This window comes from Paramormyrops kingsleyae, chromosome 5 (genome assembly GCF_048594095.1).
Source record: "Paramormyrops kingsleyae isolate MSU_618 chromosome 5, PKINGS_0.4, whole genome shotgun sequence".
Classification (NCBI taxonomy): domain Eukaryota; kingdom Metazoa; phylum Chordata; class Actinopteri; order Osteoglossiformes; family Mormyridae; genus Paramormyrops; species Paramormyrops kingsleyae.
In genome coordinates, this window is record NC_132801.1 from 10941684 (window position 1) to 10968251 (window position 26568).

General features: G+C 49.4%; 1 protein-coding gene across 2 annotated transcripts in view; it reads left to right on the forward strand.

Annotated features, from left to right (window-relative positions):
• The first annotated feature begins 1086 nt into the window (after positions 1–1086).
• Positions 1087–26568, forward strand: part of usp43a (ubiquitin specific peptidase 43a) — a 72203-nt gene continuing 46721 nt past the window's right edge. The window contains exons 1-2 of one of the 2 annotated variants that reach the window (XM_072712125.1): positions 1087–2414; positions 9726–9872. In XM_072712125.1, the coding sequence (XP_072568226.1) occupies positions 1788–2414; positions 9726–9872 (774 nt within the window). In that variant the 5' untranslated portion in view covers positions 1087–1787. Of the gene's footprint in view, positions 2415–2574; positions 2616–9725; positions 9873–26568 lie in introns of those variants that run through there. The other variant, XM_072712126.1, reaches the window with a different exon arrangement.

Sequence of the window (26568 nt, forward strand, 5' to 3'; positions counted from 1 at the left end):
GCATGCCAAAATTCATAAAAATGAAGTATGTGATCTCAGGTCTTAAGTAGTAGCACAAATGTTCTTCTTTATATGGCACTGAAAATGTATATACTAACATTTGTATATGTAACATTTAATAGCAATTATAACAAAGGGAAAAAGCGGAAAGCCTCCTTGGCGAACTGCCCTTTAACAATGTATCATTTTTAAGACCTTGTGGGATGGATGAGATACGGGAGGAGGAAGGCGAAGATCAGGCCGGCTGCTCTGTACCCCCGGTCACTAAATTTCAGCGTCTCGGTGCCTAAAATTCAGTAATCAAAAGCATCTGCTCGCAACTTCGTACCGCAATACAAGGCTTACAGAACAAGGCACTCGAACAAGTCTCCATTTGCGCTGAAAGCTGAACTGGTTTCCCACATGCGTCGAACTTTTAGGGACTTTTAGATATTATAGAAGCCTCCGGTTTTCTGGAGTTAAGCTGTTTATGAATTATTTAATGCTTCTCTTGAGAATTGCAGTGCGTTCTCAGTTATTCCTGCTAGAATATTCCATCTGGAATATGGAATACTCTATCTGCTGTAATGCTCCAATTAAATACCACATTGTTGTCGTAACTTTAAATTGTATTTTAATTGGTCTCTTTAGTATAAATCTATAACCGCCCTCCAAATATACGTTACAGAGATGAGTAAATTGGCTCGGAGGGAGATGTCACAAGAGTCTAATTTGTGGTACTGGTGAACTGTGAAATTGAATTGAAACGGAAACTGCGTAGCTCAGTCGGTGTGGTCATTCAGGAGATTTGTTATCCTTTGACACTCTGGATGACTTCTCGTCCAAATATTATTCAGAATCACATTTTCTTCTTGCATGAATTTTGTGATTTTTTTTAAATGTCAGGCTCTTTAAAATGAGATTCGCATAGGGCAAAACCATTTAGTCACTTTTAAGTCGAAATGATCATTTCCGAGCCAAACAGCAGGGGGCTCCCAAATTCTTCAGTAGTGCTTTTCTCCGATGTGAGGCCGATTCACAACTGTATAATGGGATCTTCTTTTGCGCTGCTTGTAGTCTCTGTGGTGTTATTTTCAGTACATTGATGAGGTTTAAATAATTTATATTATAATTTGCCGCGTTCAATGATTAGTAAAGATCACCAATAGACCTAACCAAGCAGGGATATGTGTTCCGCAAGAAATACGGAGGAGAGGCGTGTAATCGGCTTACATTTTAATGATCCGTGCTCAAATATCCGCACCTGCGCCGAAATAGATGCGTTGCAGAAATGCATGCGTCCGGCTGTCTGCCTGCAAGCGCGGACAGTCCGATCCCATATTGCGGGCGGTCCTAGAGTTTCCCTCGGAACAACTGCACCTACTCAAACTAAACCAGGCTAATAAGATTCAAAGTGGGAGGGAACAGGAGCGGAGATCCGCCAAACAGGAACGCGCACCGGAGAGCCGAGCCCGGAGTCATGCGAGGATCGCGGCGAACGCTGACGGACGAGTGAGTCCGAGCCGGAAAGACGAGGAAGTACGCGGAGCATGGAGTTGGTATGAACTCACCTTTCCAGTTATGACAGGTGTCCGCCGACGGGAATAACTAGGGCTCACGCAAGCTTAGAGGAATCATCGGAATGTCGGGGGGACACTAGTCATGTGCCTTGGCACCGCAACGGTGCCCCTTCAGTGTGATACGCTGTTGTGCTTTTTTCCCCGAGGAGGAACTTGAAGGCGGACAGGTAGGAGCGCTTCTCCCAGCCGATACGCTCGCGATCGTCCCCCCTCCAGTGACAAATAACCATGGATAATCACCGGCAAGATAAAGCGAAGAAAGCCATGAAAACCAAAACGACAAGCCGCAAAGAAAAGAATCAAAAATCCGGCAAGGTTTTCCGGAGGAAGTCATTGAAGTCGATGGGAAATTTCATGAACAGGATTTTAAGAACTTTAGGCACTCTGGCGCACTTAGGGGACATGGATCCAGCGGAGGCAGAGGATGATGATGGCGGCTTTGGCAATAGCGCACCTTGCACCTTAAGTGCAAACTCAGGAAATCTTAAAGATGAAATTCAGGTTGGAGGGGAGAACACGGTTAAAAAAAGCGTAACGCTGTCTTCCCACGGATCTATAAAGGAGAGACTGTCTTGGTGCTACGGGGATAAAACTCCGGGAGTTCTGGGTTTAAAAAATCATGGCAACACCTGTTTCATGAATGCCGTGGTCCAGTGCCTGAGCAATACTGACCTGCTTGCCGAGTATCTCGGTCTCGAACAGTATAAATCCGATTTCAACCCGAGGGGATTTAATGGGATTTTAAAAAGCGAGGACTCTCAGCAGGATAGGGGTGAAGTGACTGAACAGTTGGCATCCTTGATAAGGGCGCTTTGGACCCTCGAATATACTCCGCAACTGTCGGTCGAATTCAAGGTAGGTAATTTAATATTTTTATTCTCCTTCTCGTTGTTCTTGATGCTATTGTACAGCATTAAGTAATATTAGTCTATGCCTTGCGTTTGTAAAGTTGCCACATCTCCACATCCTTTGATTACAGTATTACAAAAGTACTGTTGTAATCTTTGCGTTTAGGGATGTGTACGAGCTGTATGAAGTGGGAAATTCCGTGTTCAGGTTTGTTTACCATAATCTAAAATGCTTCACGGTTCAGCAGTGCCGAAACGTGCGTTTTCATTCACATATCAGATATGTACTATACTACTATTTCTCTCTCTCTCTCTTTTTCACCGAACGCTTATCAGGAAGTTTTTCGCGCCGAGGGTAAAGTGTACAGCGGAAGATATATTACGCGACAGGCTTGATTTAATGTTACAGCACGTATGTTTCAGTGAGGAGTAAAACTTAACTACATTTTTGAAAATCTATATTTGTAGAACGGATTTCAAAAAGCAGCGGAACCCATTTCATGCGTATGACTTCCGTGACTATAATAATAAAATTCCGGGGGCGGGGCTGATCCGGATACCCGGGGGGCAGGTGGAGCTCCGCTCCGCCGAGGTCAAACCAGTTCTGCATGGATGTGTTTTCGCCTCTCGACCAGGAAATGAACTCCCCGATCCCTTTAAAGCCGGGCTCTTCTGCGGATCATGGTCGCATTTGCAAAATATCGCAGCTATGTTAAGGACTGCAGGTCTGCCTGGGACATTTCCGCATAGTTCAGTTTTAGTGTTTTCCCTCTATTGCAGGATCATCGACAGTAACTGGGCAGTTTATACTATACGCAGCACTAATCCACTGTTGTTAAAATAAGTGTCATAATTAATATCATATTACAGTGATGGTATTATAGAAGCTGGCACCCGCCCATGCGATGTCCAAGCGTCTGCTGGTGACGGTGCCCGGACGCCCGCATGCAGCAGCAGGTGGAAACAAATCTCACCCACTGGCTGACAATGGCCAAGTGACGTGTTGTCAGTGAGGCGCGGGTAATTAACAAAACCGACTTGTAAGTCATAATATAAAACAGCAAATAATAATAATAATATAGCGCTCCAAATGAAAAGGTGAATTGTGGTTTCGTGTTCTGGCCGGTAGATTATAAACAGACAGGTGGTCGTTATGACCAGTATACACATCAGGCATGTCTAGATTAACACGGGTGTAACACTTGGCGGTTGTGTGGTAATTATCGGTAGAGCAAACAGTCTTAATTGGTTCTTGGTTATTAGGCAGCATTCCTGAATAACTAAATCGGCGATCGTTTCTGTCAAACTGAAGTCACAATGGTAATGTTTTGTGTTTGTATTTTATATTACGCAAGACGCTCTAATCTTAATAAAAACCTAGTGTCCTTAAAAAAACCATCTCAGACCACTAGTTTTTAAAATCAGTGGTAGTGTGTTTGAAAACTTTTATTGCCAGTAAATTGCAGAAAAGGTGTTAATTTGTGAGAACAATTAATCAGATATAATTGATAAAACAGGCTGGTGTGAGTTTAATAGTTCAGTGATGCTTGGTATGGACATTTTTTTAGTTCATTGTATTGGTGTTTGAGTCTGCAGAGCGTGGGATTTATAATCTGGATGGCAGCAAACCCAGATCACTAAAGCTGAAATTTCCTGATGTGGGCTCAGGATAACCACATGGTCACCCTTTAGTGTTGTGTTTAAGATTTTTTTTTACCATCCAGTGTTTTTCATGGTTTGTTTCGTAATTACCCCACTACAATGTTCCTTGTTCCTAGACACCCCTCAGACGTGCAGTTGTGGATAAATGTTTCTGTGGGCAAACCAGTTTTTGCAGCAGTGCGTAAAACAGGCGCCAACATACCTAAAATACTTCCAGTGGAATCAAAAGAATGATTATTGCATTTCACAGTGAAATGTCTTTGTGCAATGAGCAAAATGAAATATGGCGACATGGCTTTGCTGCTGCTTTTGTTTTTCTGTCCTGTGTGTGTGTGTGTGTGTGACACACCTGTGGGTGCTCTGATCCCCCCCCCCCAGTGAGGCCAGTGTAGCCCACCTGCCACGCACTGGACACTGGAACTTGTCTGCATTCCTGGGATGTCATGGTGAAGCCCTACTTAGCATTCACGCTGCTCTTCTGCATGCTCATTAGTCTCGAGAACAATGTTCTACTGGCGTCCCCAAGTGCACGGGGGTCACCAGGTGTCTGGCTGAAGCAAGTAGTCTGCACCTACAGCCCCCCCCCCCCCCCCCACTCCACTTGCTCGTTCGCTCACCCACCCACCCACCCAAACAATCGTGAGTGCTGAGTAACACAACAGAAAGAGACCCTGTGGTTCGGAATGAGACGATGGCCGTTAGGACCCATAGATGGTCTCATTCTCATCTGAGCACGGTGCCAGTGTGTGACCGCATTCCTGATGTCTGCAGTGGAATGAGTGCCCTCAGTGGGGGGTGGGGGCACGTTTAGGAGAGACAGGAGGGAGATGGCTTCTAAATGGCTGAAACCTGCTTTTATAATACAATGAATGTGACTTCTTTTGGTCTGAGGGTTCTGGTGTGAATTTAGGGTGCTGTCCTGGCCACCAGAATGTATCAGCTGGGAATGACACAAGTTTGTGCATTAAATGGAACGGTTACCACTTTGCTGTGCAGTTATTCACTCGTATATTTCCCTAGTGTTGCTCTTAATGGAATTTTAAGCTCCATTCCGGTATTTAAACATCCATCTCTTCTAGTCACTAATCAAGCGCAGGGGGACGGTAACACTGCAGGCTGTCTTAGGGTACACAGGGCACGAGGCAGGGGACACTGGAAATAATTAGTTTGTGAAGCTTTCAGTTTTGTGGACCAGTGGTGCAGTATTCCAGCTGTATGTGCTGAAGACCGACTGTCATTTCTCATTGCCCAGTTGTGATTGGATGGTTTTATCCTGAGGCTGTCCTGGGACCGCCCCCACTTTGAGGGGAACTGCAGACAGTGCAGAGCAAGGCTTGTGTTGGAGAGCTCCAGAGGCATGCCAGCGGGCAGCCCCCGGTTTTCCCCGGGGGGGGGGGGGGGGGGCAGAGGAAAGTGAGATTCGCTGGCTTCGGTGACAGGAAGGGTTGGGAGGTGTCTGGCAGAGCCATGAGTTTGTTCCGCATCCCTCTTTTTCCCGCTCGGAAAACGTCTGTCTTACCGCGTACGTAGTTGTTGAACCTGAACTGCAAATTTTGACTCTCTGGCACGTTTTGATGAAGTCACTGAAGATGAGCTGGCCGCCTTTTGGCTCCTGCACGCCGCTTCAGTCCTTGCAGTTTTCATTTTTAAGTCTGAAAACTGAGTATGATGGTGTTCATCAGGCGTCCAGTTATTTGAGATCTCGCCCTTTTTGTGGGTTTCAAGGAATCATCGGTTAAATATAAACCACAGTAGGAATTGCGCAACCTCCCCCACCCCCACTCACTTAGGTCCTACAGGCAGTGAGTCTGAATTGTGCCCTATCTGTGTGGGTCAACCCCCCCCCGCCACAGCATGCTGTGTTTTCGTAGGATAGTAAATAAGACCATTCAATCCTTCCATCCTTCACGGTGGATGGCTGATGTACCTGTACATGCTCACATTTTGACCAGAACCCCCACCCACCTGCCCCCCCCCCCTGCCCAGCCCCGTTTCCCCCCTGGCCAGCGGCGCCCGTGTGTTGATGAGCCTCTTTGCGGTCGTCATTCTGCTTCGTGTGACCCAGACCGGGGCTGAATCTTTTGGCAGCTTGTCTTTGAGCGTTAAATATGTGCGTCCTGGTTTATCCTCCGCTGATGCATTGCTGTTTCGAGATCGAGTGGTGACAGGTTTTCCCATGCAGAGCGAGAAGCAAAGGCTGTTTTTGCTTTTTTTTTTTTCCCCCTCCCTCAGTAGAGACATTTTTGACAGTGAGGAAAGGGAGATGGAAACGAGGGGAAGATGGGTTTGCCTGTGAAAGATACTGGGGGAGAGCAGCGCCCAGTAAACACAGGACCCCCCCCCCCCTCCTTACTGTGGCTTCCATGCCCCCAATGCGCTGCCTTGCCTACCTGAGTAAACAGACAGACTGAACATGGGAATCTCACAGGTCAGAGGTCACGAGCATCTACCAGCTACCGGACTGCGTGCTGGTTACAGGGCGCCCCCATTATACAGAGACCCCTTGATGTCACGGGGGCTTGCAGCCCCAAGACTTCCATTCACAGACAGCTTGAGTTTCCTGTCACTTTAAACCAGCAGTGTCGCCTATGTAAATAGAAGACGAGATTTCCCTGCCTCAGTTTTACTAGGAAATGAATGAATACTCGTGCCATAATTGGCTGTTTATATTGACTGGGAAAGTCTTTCGCAAAGGCTGTGAGAGAATGATTCTGATGTTTATAAACACTGGAATTGCAGGTTTAAAGATTATGTACCCTTTTGGTTAGGTGTAAGCGCAGCGTTCGTAATTACAGCCACAGAGCGAAAAATGGCCGCGTGTTGGAGACACGGATTCCCTGTGTCGGCACAATGAAGCATTTTATGTAATTATCTGCAAGAACACTTTGGATAAAGACTTGTTTACACACAATCTGATATTCTGTTAGCCCCATTTTCTTGCACTAAAAAATCTAAATGCAGTCTTGTATCCAAATATGCTGTATTATTATTTAGTAAGTCTTGCAAAATATTGCACACTGGACATAAAACCCCAGATAGTTAGGTCATGTTCAGTTAACAGATAATGTGTGCGATCTGAACAAGGTCGGTGACCGGTGTTGTGCATTTATTGTATTTGACTGGGGTCATCTGTCTGGCTGCCCTTGCTGCTGTTTTTCATTATTTTTCTGTGAAAAGCAGTGACAGATATGGGCCTGTCTGATAGAGTGATCTCTAACACCAAACATGGTCCTTCTCATGCCTTCCATTCCTGTCTTTATATTGATGTACCCTCTGCGTATTTCACCCGCTCCGTTAACAAAGCTTCAGGATGTTTGGATGGGGGGGGGGGGGTGGGGCTGAGATGTTTGTTTGCCCGTTTATTCTTAGATGTGTCAGGTTATCCGTAGTTCGTGTCCCAGGGTGCGAGGCAGAGAAATCAGGCCGCAGTGTCTGAGTGAATCCGGCAGTGTTTCTGGAAAATTCCTGCTAGGATATATGGACCCGTTGAGGTCAAAAAGACCCCCCCCCCCCTCCATTTGGCTGCAGTTTGTTATTTCTTTAACCCCACTGATATTGGATCTGGTAGTGTGTTTCTACACTGACCTGGGGCTCAGGGACAGCCAGAGTGAGACACTGCTGGGTCATCATCGCTCATGGGTCCAAGCACCTAGAGGCAGCGGGACCAACCAACCAGATATCTTGGTCCTCTAGTTGCTTGGACCCACCTCCTCTACAATCTGATTGGTTCAGAGAGCTAACCAATCATTTTTCATTCCTCCATCAGAACATTCTTGTGTAAGTAAAATTCCCACAAGCATCCTCATCTTAACTGTTGTCACAGAGGTGGTCGCTTTGCATATTTGGCATCACAGGCTTAATCTTGCCATTTTTAATCCTGTTTGTCAGTGTTTGCCATGTAACATTTTGCCAGTTTGGCTTTAAAATAATGTGTATTTAAAGGGCTGACCGGTGTCTGTTTCACTGATGATGTAATTGGGAGCGGACATTTGGGGTCTGTGCGGACCCCACCTCCTCTGAGCCCCAGCAGTGCGCGTGAGATTCCCTGATTTCTCTTCTCTGTGCACATGCACCCACTGAGAGCAGATGGAAAGTGTACAACGTGTTTCATTGTGCTTTTAATCACATTGTTTTCACATTATGCTATGTGTGAGAGACAACTGCAATAACTTCTGCAATTAACAGCACTTTATCACCCGCCTCATTATTCTTTTTTATTTATTTTGATGGGTGGAGACCTCACCCCGCCCCCCAGCGTTCAAACCCTTGGGTGTTAATACTTGGAAATGTAATGTCCTGTGCGGTTTGCGTTCAAGGTGCGTAGCTGGGATTGATATTAGCGGACTGAAATAGATCGTGGCTGTAAAGTTACTTTTGCCGTCCGTCACCGCGGCGAACCTCGGCTCCATGCTACTTAATGGTCCCATCGCAGGCGAAGTCCCCGCGTAAGAGACCGAAACCGAAAGCATCCGAAGCATTTAAACGGATGATAAAAACCTTTGCCGAAACACACACCGAGGCGGGATTGCTGGTTAACGATTAAGCGGCTCGAAGGCCGCGAGATTGTTGGCACCGATCCGACCGCAGCCGCGTCACGGAGCGCCCACGCCGCCGGCGCCCTTCCTCACAGCCCCCCCATAGCAGGTAGCCATCAATAATAATAACCTGCCGTTTTACACCAGCAGTTGTCATTTTTAGATAATCAATTAGCCGTGTCAGTCAAAAGGGGTCTCCCACTTTTTATATTTAGGCTCCGACAGGGTGACACGGCGGATTTAATGACCCCCGCAATCATGGGCGTAAATTATATGGGGATCGGGGAGTTGTAACCCACTAATAATCAAAACGAGCCAAAAACAACCCGTTTGACCACCTTAAGTAGGTGGAGACCTCAACCCCACAATGCTCAATCCAAAGCTATGCCCTTAATCGCAATGGAGCCGGGTGTCATTTAGCGACGGAGCCATCGTTATTAGCTGTCACCGTATATTGAGCGGAGTGTGGGGGAGTCGGAAAGCTGATATGAGTCATGCAGCCGCGCATTTGTACGTTCAGAGGCGCCTCCGATCGCTTTCATCACCGCACCGTGCAGGGTGGGGTATCAGGGTGGGGTATCTGGGTGGGTGGCGGTATCAGCGGAGGTATCAGTTCACACATCTGCTTAAGTATGCCGCATGTCCTCGAAAACCTCCCTGCGATTTATGGCCCTTGAAGGCATGAGTCCTTTCACAACATGCACACAAGCCTTTGGTTAATACGGCGTGGCGACTAGTTAAGATTACAGCTAGGGGGAGGTGAATTGTTTTGCCGTTGCTGGAAACCGGACCTGTCTTGAGTGCTTCGGACTGTTCTGCTTTTATGCTGGTAGTTTTGGAGCGGACAGAAAACATGGTGCAGTTATAAATCTTGCAGTTAGCCGTTTCTGGGCAAGGTTTATTTAGGTCAGGTTTGTTAGGACCACTGTTTGTTTGTTTTTTATTGAATTTTGGTGTCACATTTTTTTACATTAATAAAACTGAGGTAATATTTTTTTCTGTCATAGTAAACCATTTAACATTTTTGTTTGCATATGTAGACATAGCTTGTTTGAATTACAGAGTCCTTTGATGGGGGGGAGAAAGTGCCATGTTACATGAACTCTTTCTGTCCCCCTCAGAGCATCGTGTCCAAGTACAGCTCCCAGTTCCGGGGGAATTCCCAGCATGACGCCTTGGAGTTTCTGCTGTGGCTCCTCGACAGGATGCACGAGGATGTCAGCTCCACCGTCAACAGTCACAACAGCAAGACCAAAGCTTCTGGGAAGGTCGGTAATGCTGCCCGTCAGCCAGAAATCCCAGGAGACGAGCTCCTACTAGTCGCCTGTTGATTTTCTGCCGAGCGAGCTAATGCCAGACATTCATGCATGGATGTGTGGCTGTTCTCTCTGCGTATTTGCGCTGAGGCACCCTGCGTGGGTCATATCGGCTCGCTTTTCTTTTATAGCGGAGTGGAGGGTGCTTTAAATCAGGTGTAGCGAGTCCTTTAAGCGGCAGCGTCCATCAGGGGGATGACGGGTATGGAGAGTGGAAGCCTGGGTAATGGGTTTGGATGTGGCGTCTGGCCGAGTGTCTGCTGAAGCCTCATTGGTGCGAACGTGGCTGTCTGGCCACGGCGAGTCCCTCAGAGAGAGGCTCTGCACGGTCACCAAGCACCAAGCACCTCCCCCTCCTCCCGTAAGTCAGATGAGGGGGGAGGTTTGATTAAAGACTTTGTAGCTGTTAGGACCACTGCGCCCACCGCTGTGTTGCCCCCTTCAGTTTAGGCTTTTCCACTTTTGAGATATCCCCCCCTGTACGGGGTTAAAGTGGCCCCGCTGTGGTCTTATTGGGAAAACCCATGAGAAGGAGCAGCAGAAGTGTGAGTGACACCACCCCCCATCTTGACAGTCAGTGTGTGTCGAGGAGTGTGTGTGCACTCGTCGTCTGCCCCCCCCCCCCGAGACGAAAGGCAGCAGTGGGGAGGATGGCAGCCCGGGGGTCTTCCTTCCTGAACGAGTCACCTCGCGGTGAGTGGGCGGAGTCAGTCCACAGCGGCTGCGCTCCGCCACTGCCGCGCCATCTGGGGGTGTGTGTTAGGATCGCAGCAGACGTGCCTTCCGTTCCACCCCACCAGGCTGACGGAAAACCCAGCAGGTACCAGTTGCCCACGCCCATTCCCTGGTGCTCCCCCACGGCCCCCGGCAGCATGAGTTGTGCCGCTAAAATCTCACGTCCCGATGAGCCCGTTCTTCGGTAAATCAAACCAGAAGTGTCTCATGCTATTACTGTCTTTCTCTAATTAAAAACTCCATTGCTTTGTCTCATCGCCATCAGTCAGTCATGTGACTCGTGTCCACTTTACTGTACATCTGCGGGTGGCATTCGTAAAAATTCTTTAACGTTTATAATTTTCCCTGATTATATTACCTCACTTTAATAAATATTTCTCCAAGGCAAAACTGTTCCGACCCCACCACTCCCAAAATGTCTTCCACTAAGCCTCTTCGCCTACATTGGAGTTGGAGATATTGATGTGTGTCTCTCATTGGCATCGACCATCAGGAAACATCACAGATTAACACAAAACCTAAGGGATCGTCTATAAGTTCTGCGACTGGTTCATTGGCACAAATTAAAGACAAGTCATGCTTTACTGCCTTAAACATCAACTTGGTGGTCTCTTTAAACTCAGACTTTTTCTACAAACGCAAACATTAAGCAGACGTTGTGTAATGATGAGCCTTGAATAGTTAGTGTATGTCTGGTGCTTGTCGGCGGAGGGCCGGCGACTTTGACTACCAGAGCTGCGAGGTCATCTGGTGTCTGAGGGCCAGGTGACAGGCGTGCGGCATGGCCTGTAAAGCAGGCAGACAGCAGTGAGCGTGGCGGACTGCTGGAGGAGGGCGGGGCTTGCCTGTTTGGGGATATGTCAGAGTCTGGAGGGGGAGGGTATAGCTTTGAATTGGTAAAGCTTCTCCAGATAAAGACAATGGGATGATAATGAACATGACAATAGGCTTAGGATTCACGTTCCTTTATGAAGGTCTGTAGAGCTGCTGAGAAATGGAGCCTTTTATATTATACTGTGGGCAAAAAAAAACCCTTTGAGTAATTTGACAGGGAATGGGAAACGCAACCCCTTCGTACTTCAGAGTAAACGAATAATCCTCCATCTGATATTGGCACTGGGGATGGCCTGTTTTCCATCAGAATTCTTCTTTCAATTCTATAGACACGGAAAAAGCCATCTGAATGTTGAGCAGCTCGGCCCTGAGGTCATTTTCGGGTCAGAGGTCACAGAGGTCATCGTCATCGTGCTTCTTTCGAAACGCGCCGCCATCCTCCCGCTTATTCAGCTGTTTCTCTGCACAACATTAGGTCCCGTAAGGAAAACCGTGTCTGTTTTGCGGTGGAGTAAACCTGGGCGACCCTTTGCAGGGACAGAGGGGCAGAGGGACATGCTGACGGAGCCGGCGTTTGTCCTCGGGGGGGCACGAGGCCACGATGAAGGAGAGCAGGCCCAGAGGTGACCATCTAGTTCCAGTTGTTCTGGTAGATGGTCTGGGCTCGGAGGACGGCTCGCTGACGTGTCGGAAACCCCAGCGCACATCAACGTCCTTGGCCGTCTCCTCCACTTAACCGCTCAGCCTTCACACTCCGACAAACTAAGACTTACAATGGCGGGAGGCATCTCTGTTAGGATGTAGGACTGTCCTCAGGTCATTCTGAACACAGGTGTGACTCATAATCCTGTACAAGTAACCACAACACCGAATAACACGGAAGTGGACACGCTGCAGGCTCCCGTTAGCATAGAAACGGGAATCGTTTCTCTCTCCGCCTTCAAGAAATTCCTCGAGACCCATCCGTTACATGAACACCTCTAGTAGCCTCCACAAATCTATGTTCCCTGAATGCTCTTAGTGTTACCCTTTGCCTGCTGATTTTAATAGTCATCTCTTTAGGTTCTTGCTTTGTTTAGTTAACTCCTTGACAGAAGATGTGTTTGTAATCTGCTATTTGCTAAACTTGCATGTTACCGGGCAAAAGTGCCTGCTGAATAAAATAAATGTAAATGTCCTTCAAAGACATTTAAACCTTAATAGAATAAAGGCTAGTAGCAATGATTGGTCTTCTCCTTATGAACTCGCACTCCAAAGCTTTAGCTAACAAAGTGGGAATGAGCAGTTTTTTTTGCTGTTTAGGTGAATGACTTTCACGGTTTTCGGATTTCCCCGTTTTCAGTATATGATTAGCGGCCTTATTCAAAGGCACAGCGGGATTCGTCTTGAGAATTGAAACCGCGACCATTTGGTTAAAAACTCTGATTCCTTAACGGCCGGGCCCCCCGATGCCAGAGCTGCTGTGATGCCAGAATGATCACGGTGCTTCTCTCTCTCTCTCTCCCGCCAGGGTGGCTTTTTAATTTTACGCCAGACCTATAAACACTTCAGGTTTTGTGGGATTTACTGCGCTGAGCCCATTGGGACTCTCCAGAGTCCTTTGGAAGAGGGAGGCCGATAAGATTCGAAGGCGTGGAGTGATATTTCTTGGGCTGCGCTAAATCTGTGTGTTTACATGGGATGCCAGTCATAGTGTGAATAACTGAGTGGTGGGCGGGGCCTGAGTTCGGTCCAGACAGGGTGTGAATGGCTAGTGAGTGGGTGGTGGGCGGGGCCTGAGTTCAGTCCAGACAGGGTGTGAATGGCTAGTAAGTGGGTGGTGGGCGGGGCCTGAGCTCCCCCTGGGCTCTGCCTCACAGAGCCGGACATGCTTACAGGTTGCCATGGATGTCAGCGTTTCTAAGTGAACCTGCCACCCACTAGGGCTTGTGACACCCTCTGCCCCCCCCCCGTCCCCCAGCTTCCCGTGTGTAGATGGCCAGATGCGGACCGGTGGCATGCGTCAGCAGGAGAGTCCGTTCGGTCCCTCGCGTGACGAGGCCGTGAGCCGAGACAGAATGGATCTTTGTGCCTCGTGGTCATGGTCGCCGATGCCATGCTGCATCCTGTGGTGACCTGAAACCACGCCGCTGAAAGCCCATTGGCTGGGGGCCAGCGTCCCCCTGTAAGGAGGGCCCAGTGCTGAAGTGGGAGTGGCGGGGGCTGCCAAATTCGTGGTCACCTGACTACGCGACACTTTGCATGAATACAAAAGAAACAGGCTTGAGTGAGAGGCTTCTGTACGCCGTCCGGGGGGGGGGAGGGGTATTTAAGAAGAAAGCACATTACTCCCTGATCTCTCGTCCTCGATGGTTCCCCAGGTCACTGAGCTGAGCCCAGTATAACAAAGCCCTCCCTGTCCGTTTACCTTGACACGTTTTGATAAATGTTATTTTCTTTCCTTTTAAATGTAGCCCAGCCAGTTAAGGTGTCTTGGGGGGGCTCTGCTCTGGGGGGTGGTGCCACATATCTGGGGGTCTGACCTTATGGACCGGAGTGGTGGGCCTGCTTTTTGTCTGTGCTTCCCCGGGTGGGGCGAGGAGGGGGGACGCTGAGGGGAGGCGGGCTTCACAGCCGTCAGGCTGCCTGATGAGGCGTGAGTGAGTGACGCCGTGGGGGGGCTGGGGGGTGGCTCAGGTGTTCGGTTTACTGACACTGCAGAGTCTGTTCTGCTAAGGAAGTATGGCGACTTTTCCAGCGCTGCGCTTTTGGCCCGGATGCAGGACGCAACATGGGATTCAAGCCCCCCCCCCTTTCTGCTTCGCTGATCCTTCCTTTCTCACGGCATCCGGCTGTGGAGGCCATCCTCCCCCAACTGGTCCTGCGACTTAGCAGCTCGACATGTTTGCTCTCCGCTGTGCATGACTTACTCCTTTGTAAGCACTGCTAGTAAGTGGCCTCCTGACCCTCGATTAAACTGCACTAGTAGTTTTCGAGTAACACGATCTGAAAATTGATAATCCATCGCGGATTAGCATGTTTGTTTGTGGTGCTGCGACATTGATGGGCATTCAGGCAGTTTAAGAAGGGATAAATGCATCTCCCATAGCGACTACCCCCCCCCCCCCCAGTTCTCCAGGTAGGTGTCCATCCCTGTGCCGTGAGACGTTTCTGAGGGATATTCTCTGACTGCTCTTGTGCTTAACTAGGTTGAGGTGAGCAAGTAACTAATCAGTCACACGCTGCTGCTGGAGGGAGGGAGCTTGCATGCCGGGAGGGCCAGCGGGGGGGGGGGGGGGTGCAGCGGGGGGGTCAGCGGGGGGGCCCCCGGCGTACTCTATTGACGTCAGAATCTGATTAGAACCCTGCCACATTTTTGGAATATTCGGCATTCTATGCGGCATGGCGAGCACGGAAATATGCGCCTGTTCACCCTCTCCTGTCGCCCGCACGCAAAATGTCTCCCAGAAGGGGAATTGGTGTGGGGAGGGTAGTGAAGACGTCTGTCTGGATGAAAGCGGACAGGACGCACTTGCCTGACCGAGCGGCCGTACAGACCACCTCAGACGCCTGAATGACTGCCATGAGGCTGTACCTCAACAGGAGCAGTCAGGCCATAGAGGTGTGTGTGTGTGTGTGTGTATGTATAATAGGATGTATATTATAATGTGTGTGTAAAACTATAATAATTATTTTCATCATTGTGTAAACAATGCTAGTTCAGCACCTGAGGAACAATCCCAGGCCTTGTAGCTCTTAATAGGCTTCATATACCATAGAGACTTTCACATCCCTTCTTTATAAAATATTCCTCAAAATGCATCCCCTCTCTCAGTCTGCCTCATATTTTATTCAGTCGGAGCCGTTTAAGTGTCTTTTAAGGCCCTTGCACATCGAGATGCTGTTTGCTAGGTATTCAGCTATAAATGATTGATTAGTTACTGTGTTTTTTGGGAAGGACAGTTTCTTTCTTGAGAAACAAAGTAACATTTCGGCATGTCCCCCCCCCCCCAGATGTTTATTTGTATACACTGATGCATCCATTCTTCCAGCTGTATAAATGACAGCTGGCTGATTAATTACCACGTATCTCTTGGCACATCCAAAAACAACTTAATTCCTAAATTCTTATGGCAGCTCATTGATTGTTGCCACTTTCAGATTTTCTCTGATCTCTGATGGATTCAGGAGGCTGCTTGATCCAGATTTGGTCTTAAATGAGCAAAGAGTGTGTAGGAGGAGATTAGGTACTCTGTGGAGTCTCCCTCACTGGTACGGCACCAGGACCGTAACCGGGAAGCATCAGGTGGTGAGGTTATGTCGCTGGAGTATCTGTTGCTGGTCTGGAGTAGTGGCGGGAGATTTTGGCCCGTGTGAGTCGGGGTGAGCGCTGGAGGAGTTCCGGATTGCTGGAGGATGTGAGAGCTGCTCGCTCAGACAGAAACGCAGTGGCACAACAGAGCGGAGAGGTGCTCTTGGAAAACCCCTTTTCATTAAAATGCCTGCATCCATAACGGCTTATCTGGTCAACATGGGGCCAGTAAGGTGGAGATGGGATTTGACACCTGGCCCTAGAGGTGTGGAGCTACACTACTTAGTGACCTGCCAGTGTCGACCAACGCGCGGTGTGTACGCCGCTTAGTGACCTGCCAGTGCCGACCAACGCGCGGTGTGTACGCCGCTTAGTGACCTGCCAGTGCCGACCAACGCGCGGTGTGTACGCCGCTTAGTGACCTGCCAGTGCCGACCAACGCGCGGTGTGTACGCCGCTTAGTGACCTGCCAGTGCCGACCAACGCGCGGTGTGTACGCCGCTTAGTGACCTGCCAGTGCCGACCAACGCGCGGTGTGTACGCCGCTTAGTGACCTGCCAGTGCCGACCAACGCGCGGTGTGTACGCCGCTTAGTGACCTGCCAGTGCCGACCAACGCGCGGTGTGTACGCCGCTTAGTGACCTGCCAGTGTCGACCAACGTGCGGTATGTACGCCGCTTAGTGACCTGCCAGTGCCGACCAACGCGCGGTGTGTACGCCGCTTAGTGACCTGCCAGTGTCGACCAACGTGCGGTATGTACGCCGCTTAGTGACCTCCCATTTTAGAAGGTGAAGTTGTCCCTTTTTGACCCCAAATCCTGCCCTTTCACCACTATACACCCTTGTGGTCTCTCCACCTGTCTAATTTCTCAGAAATCGGCAGGATCATGGCGGGGGGGGGGGGGCACTGACTTCAGATGTGCAGCCTCAGAGTATGTTGAACTGTCGGGGGCGGGTGTGTGAATAATTAAAGGGGTGATGAGCACGGGGGCTGAAATGCCCCCAAACCTCATGGGGGTAGTTAGCAACATGAGTCGCAGACATCGATCAGCTGAGAGGGCAGGACGGCGTGTTCCGCGTGCGAGCCGTCCTCCTTCCCGCCGACCCGGCGCATGAATATTTTATGCCGTAAGCCGCATCACACCGTTGGACTGCACGAGCCATCCTGACGCTGCCATCTGCGGGGCTGCGTCCCGTCTAACCCCCCCCGATCTGTGAGGTCACCTCACTGGCGTGGTCCCCAGACGCCGCTTAAAGGGATCTAATGCATTTCATTCTGCTCTTAAATATTTAACACTTTTCTTAGGAAACATTTGATTAAGTTCGTAAATATTTCAAAGTGCCTTTAAATAGTTCAGGAAGGACTTTAATCATTCAGAAGCGTCGAGCTTTCATTATTTTTATAAGGTTTGTTAGTTTTGTATTTTTTTCTCTTTAGCGGTTGGAGTGTTGGAGCTCATAATGAGAACAAATTTAAAATATGTACAGCATAAACTGACATGACACGTGTGTTTTCCGGCCCCTTCTAGTGACGGTCACGTAGGCCACTTTACTAGTACACCGTCTCGTTAATGCAAACGACCCACTCCTCAGGTTAGCCAGTCATGTGCCTGCATTTGAGTACAGGTTCAGCGGTTCGTTTACTGTCTTGGTTAAGCGTTACAGTGGCTGAGACGTGTCATCGAAGCCATTCTGGACGTGTGGTAATTGCTGGTTCCAGACCTTCCTGGGATCACAACACAGTGTCTACAGAGAGGTTTGTGCGATACGTCCAAATCAGTTGCAGTTCTGTCAGCAAAACACCTCGTTAAAAGGAGACAGGACAGAGGAGATTGGGCCGACTAAAGCTAACGGAAAGGCTGCAACTGCAAAAAATAGTGATGTGCAGACTGGCTGCGTTGGGCACAAAACTCATCTGCCCTTGAATCGTTTCTGTAGGCAAAAGTGGGTCCTACCCAGTACCAACTAGGTTTGCCAAATATAGTGGCTATTGAGTATATATATAGTGTTGAGACATCTGTTGCTGTTTGCGTGGACATGTAGAAGATCTAGTGATGATTATTATATATTCCGGAATCTTCTGTCCCCACTAATATTTCAGATTCGGTTCCTTGCATGACTGCTGCATTTTTCTGAGAATCGCACCCTAGATGGGGCCAAGCAGATATGTAGCGTGAGTAACGTTTGATAGAGCTGGTTTTTCTGTCTGTCGTTTTTTGGCGGTAGTGCGTAACGGTCATTCCTGGAAACCTGAAAAAAAAAAAACATCTTCGAAGATCCCCCCCCCCGCCATGATCTTTAATCCCTTGTGGCATCGCCTATTTCCTGCTGGGAGGTCTAGTTTCTGCTCCACAGCAGAGTGCCCCCTCCCCCTGGCCCGGCCAGTCGAGCCTGCTGTGGAACAAGCCCCCCACCTAATGTGCTGTGCCGGGGTGGGGCTTCCTTCCTTTGTGAATTATTCAATGATGGATAATTGCCCCACCCCCGCAACTTTTCTTTTTTTCACGCCGACGTCGCCGAGGTGCCGAATGGAGTAGTGGCTGGTCCTCATGATTACAGGAGAACCGGAAGGTTTTCGGTTTGTACCCAATTGAGGGGTGCAAACTTCTGAACAGTATATCATTGATGGTCAGAAGTTCTCAATCCTGCTCCCCCCCCCCCCCCCCCCCCCCCCCACCGGAATGTTTTCATTCTTACCCACACTGCCTTCAACCTGCCACATTCTTTGTTAGTCTATTAAGGACCATATTAGTCTGATTATATACAGGTTGGATTGAAAGCATTCTGGTGGGGTGGGGTGGGGGGGGGGGACCGGGCACAGGACTGAGATCCATGGATCTAGATAGATACTTTTGTGAAATGTTGAGCTGGTTAAATGAGTAAAGCTGTAGACCGCTAATGGATTCCGGGACGTAGAATTATTATCGAGGAGAAGACTTATAAGATTAAAATCTTGTATAGGAGGCACATGAGGGGTGAGATTTTGAGCGTTGGAGTAAGTTGGTTTCCATCCCCCCCTCCCACCGAAACCTTTGCCATTGTCTGCTCGGTCCCCATTGAGCGGGCCGAGAAGGTGATTGGCCTGATTTTCTGGCTGGTCGCCAGCCTCTAGGGGAAGACAAACCACAGAAACAAGATCCCTTTTGTTGGTTTGCTACGGGCCACTGGCCCAGTGAGACATGGGAGCTGGACTGCGGCTCTGGCTCCCACCTGCTGCACTACTGCTCTGCACTTACAGCACTGCGCGCCTTGTGGCGCGATGCGAATGAACTCCGTGCTCAGCTAATGAGCTTCAGCTAACAGCTCAAGCTAACCCAATGAAGCAGACTCGAAGATCTAATCTTGTGTCTATCCCAACTGTCGTGTCTTATAGCTGATGAGCTTCAGCTAATGGCTAAGCGCTAACAATATGCTCCAGACTAGATGTCTTGTCTGACAGGTATGGAACCATACATCTATGGTCCAGGTTAAGTCTGCATTGCCCCCTGCACTGTCTCTAAGGGGCTGTCATGGGTTTTAAGGTTTTTCTGTTCGGCGCTCTTATCCGTTTCTGTTTCGGGACGAGCTTCTGTGCCTCTCGGGTCTCTGTTCTCGACCCGGCCATTTTCACCAGCCTAAGGACGTTGATGAGCTGTATGAGAAACAGGCTAGACGTGATTCATGCAGCCCCAGTGCCGGTCTTGCTGCCTCAGGCAGCAGCATTTCTGTTTGTGTAGGTGTCTGTTTATTGTATAAATATATATATATATATATATCTTTAAGGATCTGCTGCAGCCAGCACTGGCTGGTCCTGAAAGCGTGTTATTTTTCCGGTTTGTTCTTAACCCCGAAGGCCCATGGCAGAAGGAAGATGAAGACGCGGTTCTGCTTTTTCCAGTCTCGCTTACGGCGGGAATGGGATCACTGCATCGCTCATGCCACGCTGTTCCTGGCGTGTTCGCTGAAAACTGCACCTTGCAGTACAGGGATGAGGCCTATCGGAGGCGCATCGGACGCCAGCGGCCTCGTTCAGTACCTGGTGTCGTTTGCCGGGTCTTTGGGGACTTGTCACACCGCCCCGGCACACGATGACCTCCTGGTCACCTGCAGGTTCCAGAATAAGTATCATCATCCTCTCCGTTCTTCCAGCGAATGTTTGTCTTATTGCTGTTGTTATCGCTGCTCTTGTTTGATGTCCGTGTCTATTATTCATGGACGATGAACGGCTGCCGTTTGCAAATGAAAGGTGCCTCTCATCTCCCCGGCTGTGCCAAGTCTTCTCTGTGACTGCCAAGAACCCTTATGTGGGGGGGGGGTATTTTTTTTCTCCTCCGCATGCTCTGGCCGCACTGGCATCTCCATAGAAACGAGCCAAGGATAGCCGGTCCGGATCTACGCTCCGCTGCGGGGGAGTACTCCTGGCCGGGGCCCGTGCCGCTGAAGGTGATGTGGAGGCGGGGCACGTCCAGCTTAGGGGGGCGGCAGAGTGAGCGAGCAGATGCCTGTGGCTTCTGCAGGCACCCCGGCTGATGTGATCCCCTGAGCTTTTGCTGAATCGCCCGAATTAGTCCGTCGGGGTCCGCGGGTGAGATCGGGGGGGCTTGAGTCAGCTGCTTTGCTGCCTGGGTAACGTTTTAAATGCCCCCACCCCCCTGGTTTCTGCTGACCTCTCTCCATTCAGGCCCTGCCATGCCATCCACATGCAGCACTCTTGTTTTTTTTAGTGCAGCCCCCCCCCAACCCGAATCATACAGGAAACAAGGAAGGCCTGTTTTGTTCATTTTTTTTTTCTTGTTATAGCACTGCCTGTATAACACACTGCCTCTGTAGCCCAGGCTGGGGGGTGTCTGGCGGGGTGGGGGGGGGGGCTGCTTTCAGCTACCTTCACATAACATTGCCACAGAACTGTGGGCCAATTCCTGCATGAAGCCTTTTTTAGAGAAGGGAAGGGGACCACCCCCAGATTACGGGTGGGGCCAGTTAAGTAAGTGCTGTTATTTCAGCTAATTAGCTTTGCTTTTGGTGGATTCTTCGTTTCCTGGCTTCTCACTGCGACTGCATTTTTTATTTTTATTTTTAATCATTTTCCTTTTATCTTAAGCTAACAACCTACCGATAAAATGCACAGCAATTGGAAATAAACCCCCGGCACGGTCTGCCTGCACGTCCTGTTCTTGCCACCCGCCATGTCACCATGAATAGATGTGTGCTGGAATCCTGAACATCGGACACAGGAATTTAATTAAAGTTTTTCTTTCAAAGGAGTCCGGCTCGGATAAACAGCTGACTCAGGTGATCTGCGGGGCTGGCAAATCTGAAGCCTGGTTTTTAATTGTCTGCTTGTTATGCAATCTGGCGAGGGAAGCCCTGTTAGGAAGATAAGCCTCATGCAGTGGGCATTGGGGGTGTGTGTGTGTTCAGTGCCCAGTGTGATGCCGGTGGGCCAGAGGTGCCGTCATAGTGTGGTATGTCAGGGGTACTCTGGGCCAGTGATAAAGAATCAAAACCATCTGGATTTTGGTGTGCGGTTAAGATGGTTAGGGCGTTCTGTCTATGACCGGAAGGTTGTTGGTTCAAATCCCATGGTCAGCAGAGTGGTTTCACCATTTGGCCCTAGAGCAAGGTCCTTAACACCTTGCTCTAGGGACTGTCTGACCCTGCTGTCTCAGTTGTATATTGCATTGTTCTGCTAATCTGTAAGTCAGGAGGTCAAGTGACTGTACAATTGAGTCAAATCTGAGCGCTCAAACAAAAGTGGCATGCTACCAGATATTCTTAATTCCCAGTTTCTAATCCAAAAATCAGGCACAGAACCCAAATAATCCGTTCCCATGATTACGCTGTTAATTGCAGTGTGATAACAGTGTAGAAAGGATTTATTATTTGGAGCTGGGAACTGGCCAAGGGGAAGGGTGCTCGTGGAAAGGGGGAATGCTGGGTAGGAAGCTCAGTGAGCCCCCGTCGCTCCCTCTCCTGCGGCGTAGACTTCATAACCAACTCTCAGGAGTGTCGGCGCTGGGAGGCTCTTGGCGCCGCAGTCGGGGGTCTTTAGTCGAGTCAGGGATGTACAGTCTGTGATGTGGAACCTCTGCCTTCACGTTGGCCTGTTGGCGTGCCTGACAGACGGGGCTGCCATCCCAGCCGGCCTGCTCCATCCAAGTTGGTCCAGGGTTCTTTCAATCTTTGCGTCGGAGTGGGACAGCAGTGACACACCTGTGGTCTCAGGCACGACCTCAATGACCTCTCCCTGTGTCGGCTGTGCGATTCACGCGCTGTCCCTTTAAGATCCAGCCCTCTGACTGTGCTGCATCTTCACCAGGGCGGAGCCCTAACAGTCCACAATTACTCAGCACCCTGCTTCGATCTGCAGTCCCCGTATTATATTACGTTAGTGACCTGGAAGGCATATTCTTGTGGCGGGGGGAGAGGGGGGGGGAAGGCCAGCTAATTGACAGTTTGAACAGCTCAGCGTGAGCTGCTTAAATATTAAGTTCCCCTCATAATCTGCTAACCACAGTCCCTCCTTACACCCTTTACGTATTTAATTTCATGTCGTTAAAAATAAATCTTCTTTGTTCTTTGACAGATGCTATGCACACCTGTACGATCTCTCAGACGCAGTAACCGCGGCTGTGGTCCCCGAGCAGGGGCTCTGAAAGTGAGTTATAACTATGACCGGGTTTTCATTTATTCTGAAGTGTGTGGCGTTTGTCATGTTGTTTCATTTCAGGGCTGAGAGCCTTAAACTATATTCCTCCCCATGTAGGCCGTCCTTTAATAACGCCCTTAATAGTGTGGCATTTCTCCAAACCGTCGCCGCTCCTGTTCCGCGTTGTAACTCTCTCGAGCCTAACAGGGCAAGCAGCACCTTCTGGGTCTCGAGTGTCAAGGCGTGTGCCGTCCTGTGTCACCCGGGCTATAGGACGGGAAATCAGTGGTTCCGCCCCGGTGACTCGTCAATCATTGGGTGTCTGTGTGAGAGGCCCCGCCCCCTTCAAGTGACCCCCACCCCTTGCATTGTTTACTCTGGAGGAATCCTCCAAGAGCAGCCTTGGTGCGGTGACCTCCCCCCGAAATCCTGTCCCACCCACCCCACGTCCGCAGTGCTCTGAGTGTGCGGGTGATACGGAAAATCATTTGGTCTTATGATGTTCTTTTGAGCGCATTCTCTCTCTCTTCATTATTGCTGTGAGGCGGAGGTCAAAATGGGAAGAAGAGTGTTTGTCTTTCTTCCCAAATACAAAAATATCGTCAAGTCCGCTTCAGAGTTTGGGATGTGCAGCTTCTCTCCATTAAAGGCTGAAGAGCCGACTCTGCCGTTGCGTGTTCCTGTACAGATTTAGTCGTCCTGCTTCGGTGAATGCCGAGTGATTTTGGCTGTCCTCCTATTTTGATCCCTCCTGACAGGTAGCAAGGTTACTCTAATTGCACCCTAGAGATAGAAAAGCAGTTCAAATCTGGAGGAAAATAGCTTTGGAAACGTAGATGCAGGCATTCCTCCGCCGTCCCACAGGTCACAGAACTTTGCCACTGAGTTCTTCAATGTGGACCATTTATCTAAATCCGTGAAATCAATTACGCCGGCCAGCCGAAGTCGGCCGTGAATCTGTGGAAATTGAACAGCTTACTGTTACTAGTGTGTTATTGTATCTTGCTGGTTTTCTATTTTGGGCCGGCTGAGCTGACAATGGGTTGGTGGGGGGGGGGGGTTGAATAATGCAGCAGTCGTCCATTTCATTCTGGTTTTGAGAAAGCCTGTGTATGATCCAAACCCGCTCCTCTCGCGTTCAGGGTATAGCTTGAGTGCCTTTTGACCTATTTTATAGGTGTGATTGTTTCACCAAAGAGAGAGAAAATTCCGCCCGAAGATGTCGTCTTTGTAAAAGGGGCTGGCTGGAACACACCGGGAGCGATTCTCGTGTCTGATAGTTAGTTTTAGACCACTGTTTTCCGGATGCTCGGCTAAGGCTGTGCCTCATTGGCTGAGAGCTCGTTGGTAAGAGGTGCTGCGTGAGGGGAACGGCGCCGTGCATGGGCCTCACGGACACTCGTGGCGCGCTTGGCGTTAATGAGGACGATCAGTGCTCGTTTGAGGGAGCCTGTGCCCCCCCCCCCCCTTGTGGGCACCCTCGTAAATAATAGGTGGGGGGAGGGAAGAGGGGCTGCCAGCATTCCTGTGCCTGTCCTCTGCCTAAGAATCATTACAGCATGGCCGCTGTTGATAAGACCAGCGCCCCCTGCAGGTTGGCCACTAAGATGCACGGGACTTGTTACCTGTCTGTCTGCGCAGTTAAAATTAATTGCCGCTGGGCGTGCCTAAAGCTACAGCCAGCCTTGGCCTCATTTGCATTAAAAGAGGAGTAAATGATGGCTCTTTCAATCCCAAATTTCAGACCCCCCCCATCACTCTGCTTACCTGTCAGAGAGAATGGAAGATGGCCATTAGCACTGAGGTCCCACCCCTGTAAGCAGGCCCTACCCCTGGCTTATAGAACCGCTAATGATGGGTCTCAAGCTAAAGCTTTTCAAGGGAAGGTTTTGGTTGGCCCTCAGAGTTGCCTTCTAAGAGCATACCGCTCAGTCTGTTATCATGAGCACAGCCTCATGGGCTCACTTCATAGTCCGTTGGAGTTGGGAACCTCCGCCTCGCATCCACCCATTCAGAGGAAGCCTTCCTTCCTTGCTGGATAATTGCACCTCCCTCCACAGAGAAACAGACCTCGTCTTTTTGATAAGCCGACCAAATTTAATCGCCCTGCTGCTGTGGTCCGCTATCATTCCCTCCGACGACTTGGCTTAAGTCCTCTTGCTTGATCTTTAGTCGTGTCAGCAGACTTAAATTGCTTCGCGGATTCAAAGGCGGCGAGAAACGTTCCGTGCGTTCCACTCATTATCGACGACAGAATTGCTTTGCTGGTAAAAAAATAAGATGGATGTGGAGAAGAGGACGGGCAGATAACGGGGGCAGACACTCGCCGCGTGGACGGTACGACTGTGTTTGGGAGCCTTTGTGAAATCAGCTTCACAGAATTTTCCGGAAATAAAACAACTGAAGAGCAGGACTGTTGTGTTGCCGTCTCAAAACTTTGCATGTAGGAAATGTGGTCCGATAACAGTCAACCCTAACCCCCCCCCAGAAGACCTGCATCAGAACTTTAGCATCTTAGAGTTGAAATCTGACTGACAGGAGCTGTGTAGTTGGTCTGGTCTTCGGTGGTTCAGTTCTGCGATGAGTAATAACTCCAGTGATGTATAACATGTTCTTTGGTCAAACAGGAAACAGAGGACTTAGAGCTTCCTGTGTGTCTCATCACTGTATGTTGAATGTGTCTGAATGTGTCAGTGCTTTTCTGGAGGTGTGTGGTCGCTCAGGGGTTTTCCTTGCACTGGGAATAAGTACCATAAGTTAGAGCAGTGCGATGTGAGTCTGGTGGCCCTTCAGGGCCGGTCATGAAAGTGAATGATGCCTTTTATGCTTGGAAACACAACAGCGGTCACCAACGTGCCTCTTCCCCCCCCCCCACCAGTTGCCATAAAAAAATAAAAAAAAACACATTTGCACACAGTGAACTTTGGCTTTGTGTTCCTAATGGAATTTGGCTCTCAGGGAAAAATAGTTGGGGGCCCATACTTTTAAAATAATAATTGCTAGAATGTTCTGCTAACATTCTGGAAACAAAATGCATTGGAACTGTTTTTTTTTCTTTTCAGTTTATTTCCAATGATTGAATGAAATTGAATTAATAAGTTAATCTCAAAGAAGATCAATGGTCATCTTCTCCCCTGTAGGATTGTGCCTGATACTAATATATTGACCGGTCCTGCACTGACCATCACACACCAGTATCGATATTCCTGATGTCTGGTGAGGAAGCAGCGCTGAATTTCCCGCAGTACAGTGCCACTGCCCCCCTGCTCAGGTCCATCCTTTTCACCACACTCTGTTTTTCTCCGTCTTTTTCCTCTTGTTCCCATAGCAGCATCATTTAAGTAACAGAAAAACAGACATTTGAAAAGTTGTTTTTTAGCATAAGCTTCCAGTCACATTTTATTTATATCACAAGCAGTGAAATACTGTGGAAAATGTTTTATTGGCAAGGTTTTGGAGTGTGGATTTATCTGTCCTGATTTTATAATGGTATTTAAGGTTCGTGAGGTACACAAACCTTGAAGCGATTTCACTGGGAGGAGCGAGAAATTAATCATGGATCCTGGAACAGGCTTGGGAGGGAATCGGCGCTTGTGTTGGTTGATTCTGAGAAACGTTTTGTCTTTTCTGAGCCGTCGTGTCGGAAAACTCTTGTGGCTCGAAGCAAACCAAAGGAACTCTTAGCATGTCTCCGCTGGTGAAGGTTTGAAGAGCGCTCTGAAAGGCCGTGTGAAACCGCCTTCAGGAATGGGAAGAGGCAGGACATTCAATACTGATCTTAAATGCCGGTCTTGGGCATTTTCCGGTGTGTCATCGGCACAGCTAGCCTTCGGTTTGCCGGAGCTGCCCACTTTTGCGCCGTCCCACGGTACGGCTGCACCGATCTGGGGCTTTTCCCTTTTTCCCTGAGTTCTGCGCCCCGTTTTTACTCCCTCTCTCTCACGCTGGAGGCGGTACGGATAGCCTCGGCGCCTTCAATGGGCCCTTTGGTGGTGCCTCGCTTCAGGTTCCCTGTGGCCTCCGAGCACGTTTTCTTCGCCCCCCCGCGGTCACTGGGATCAGTGTGTGCTCAACAACGGGCCCGTTCTCCCCGGCAGAACGTGTGCTGTGTGCGTTTCCATTTTAATGCCTGGCACAGGCAGCGCCCCCGTAGCCTCTGG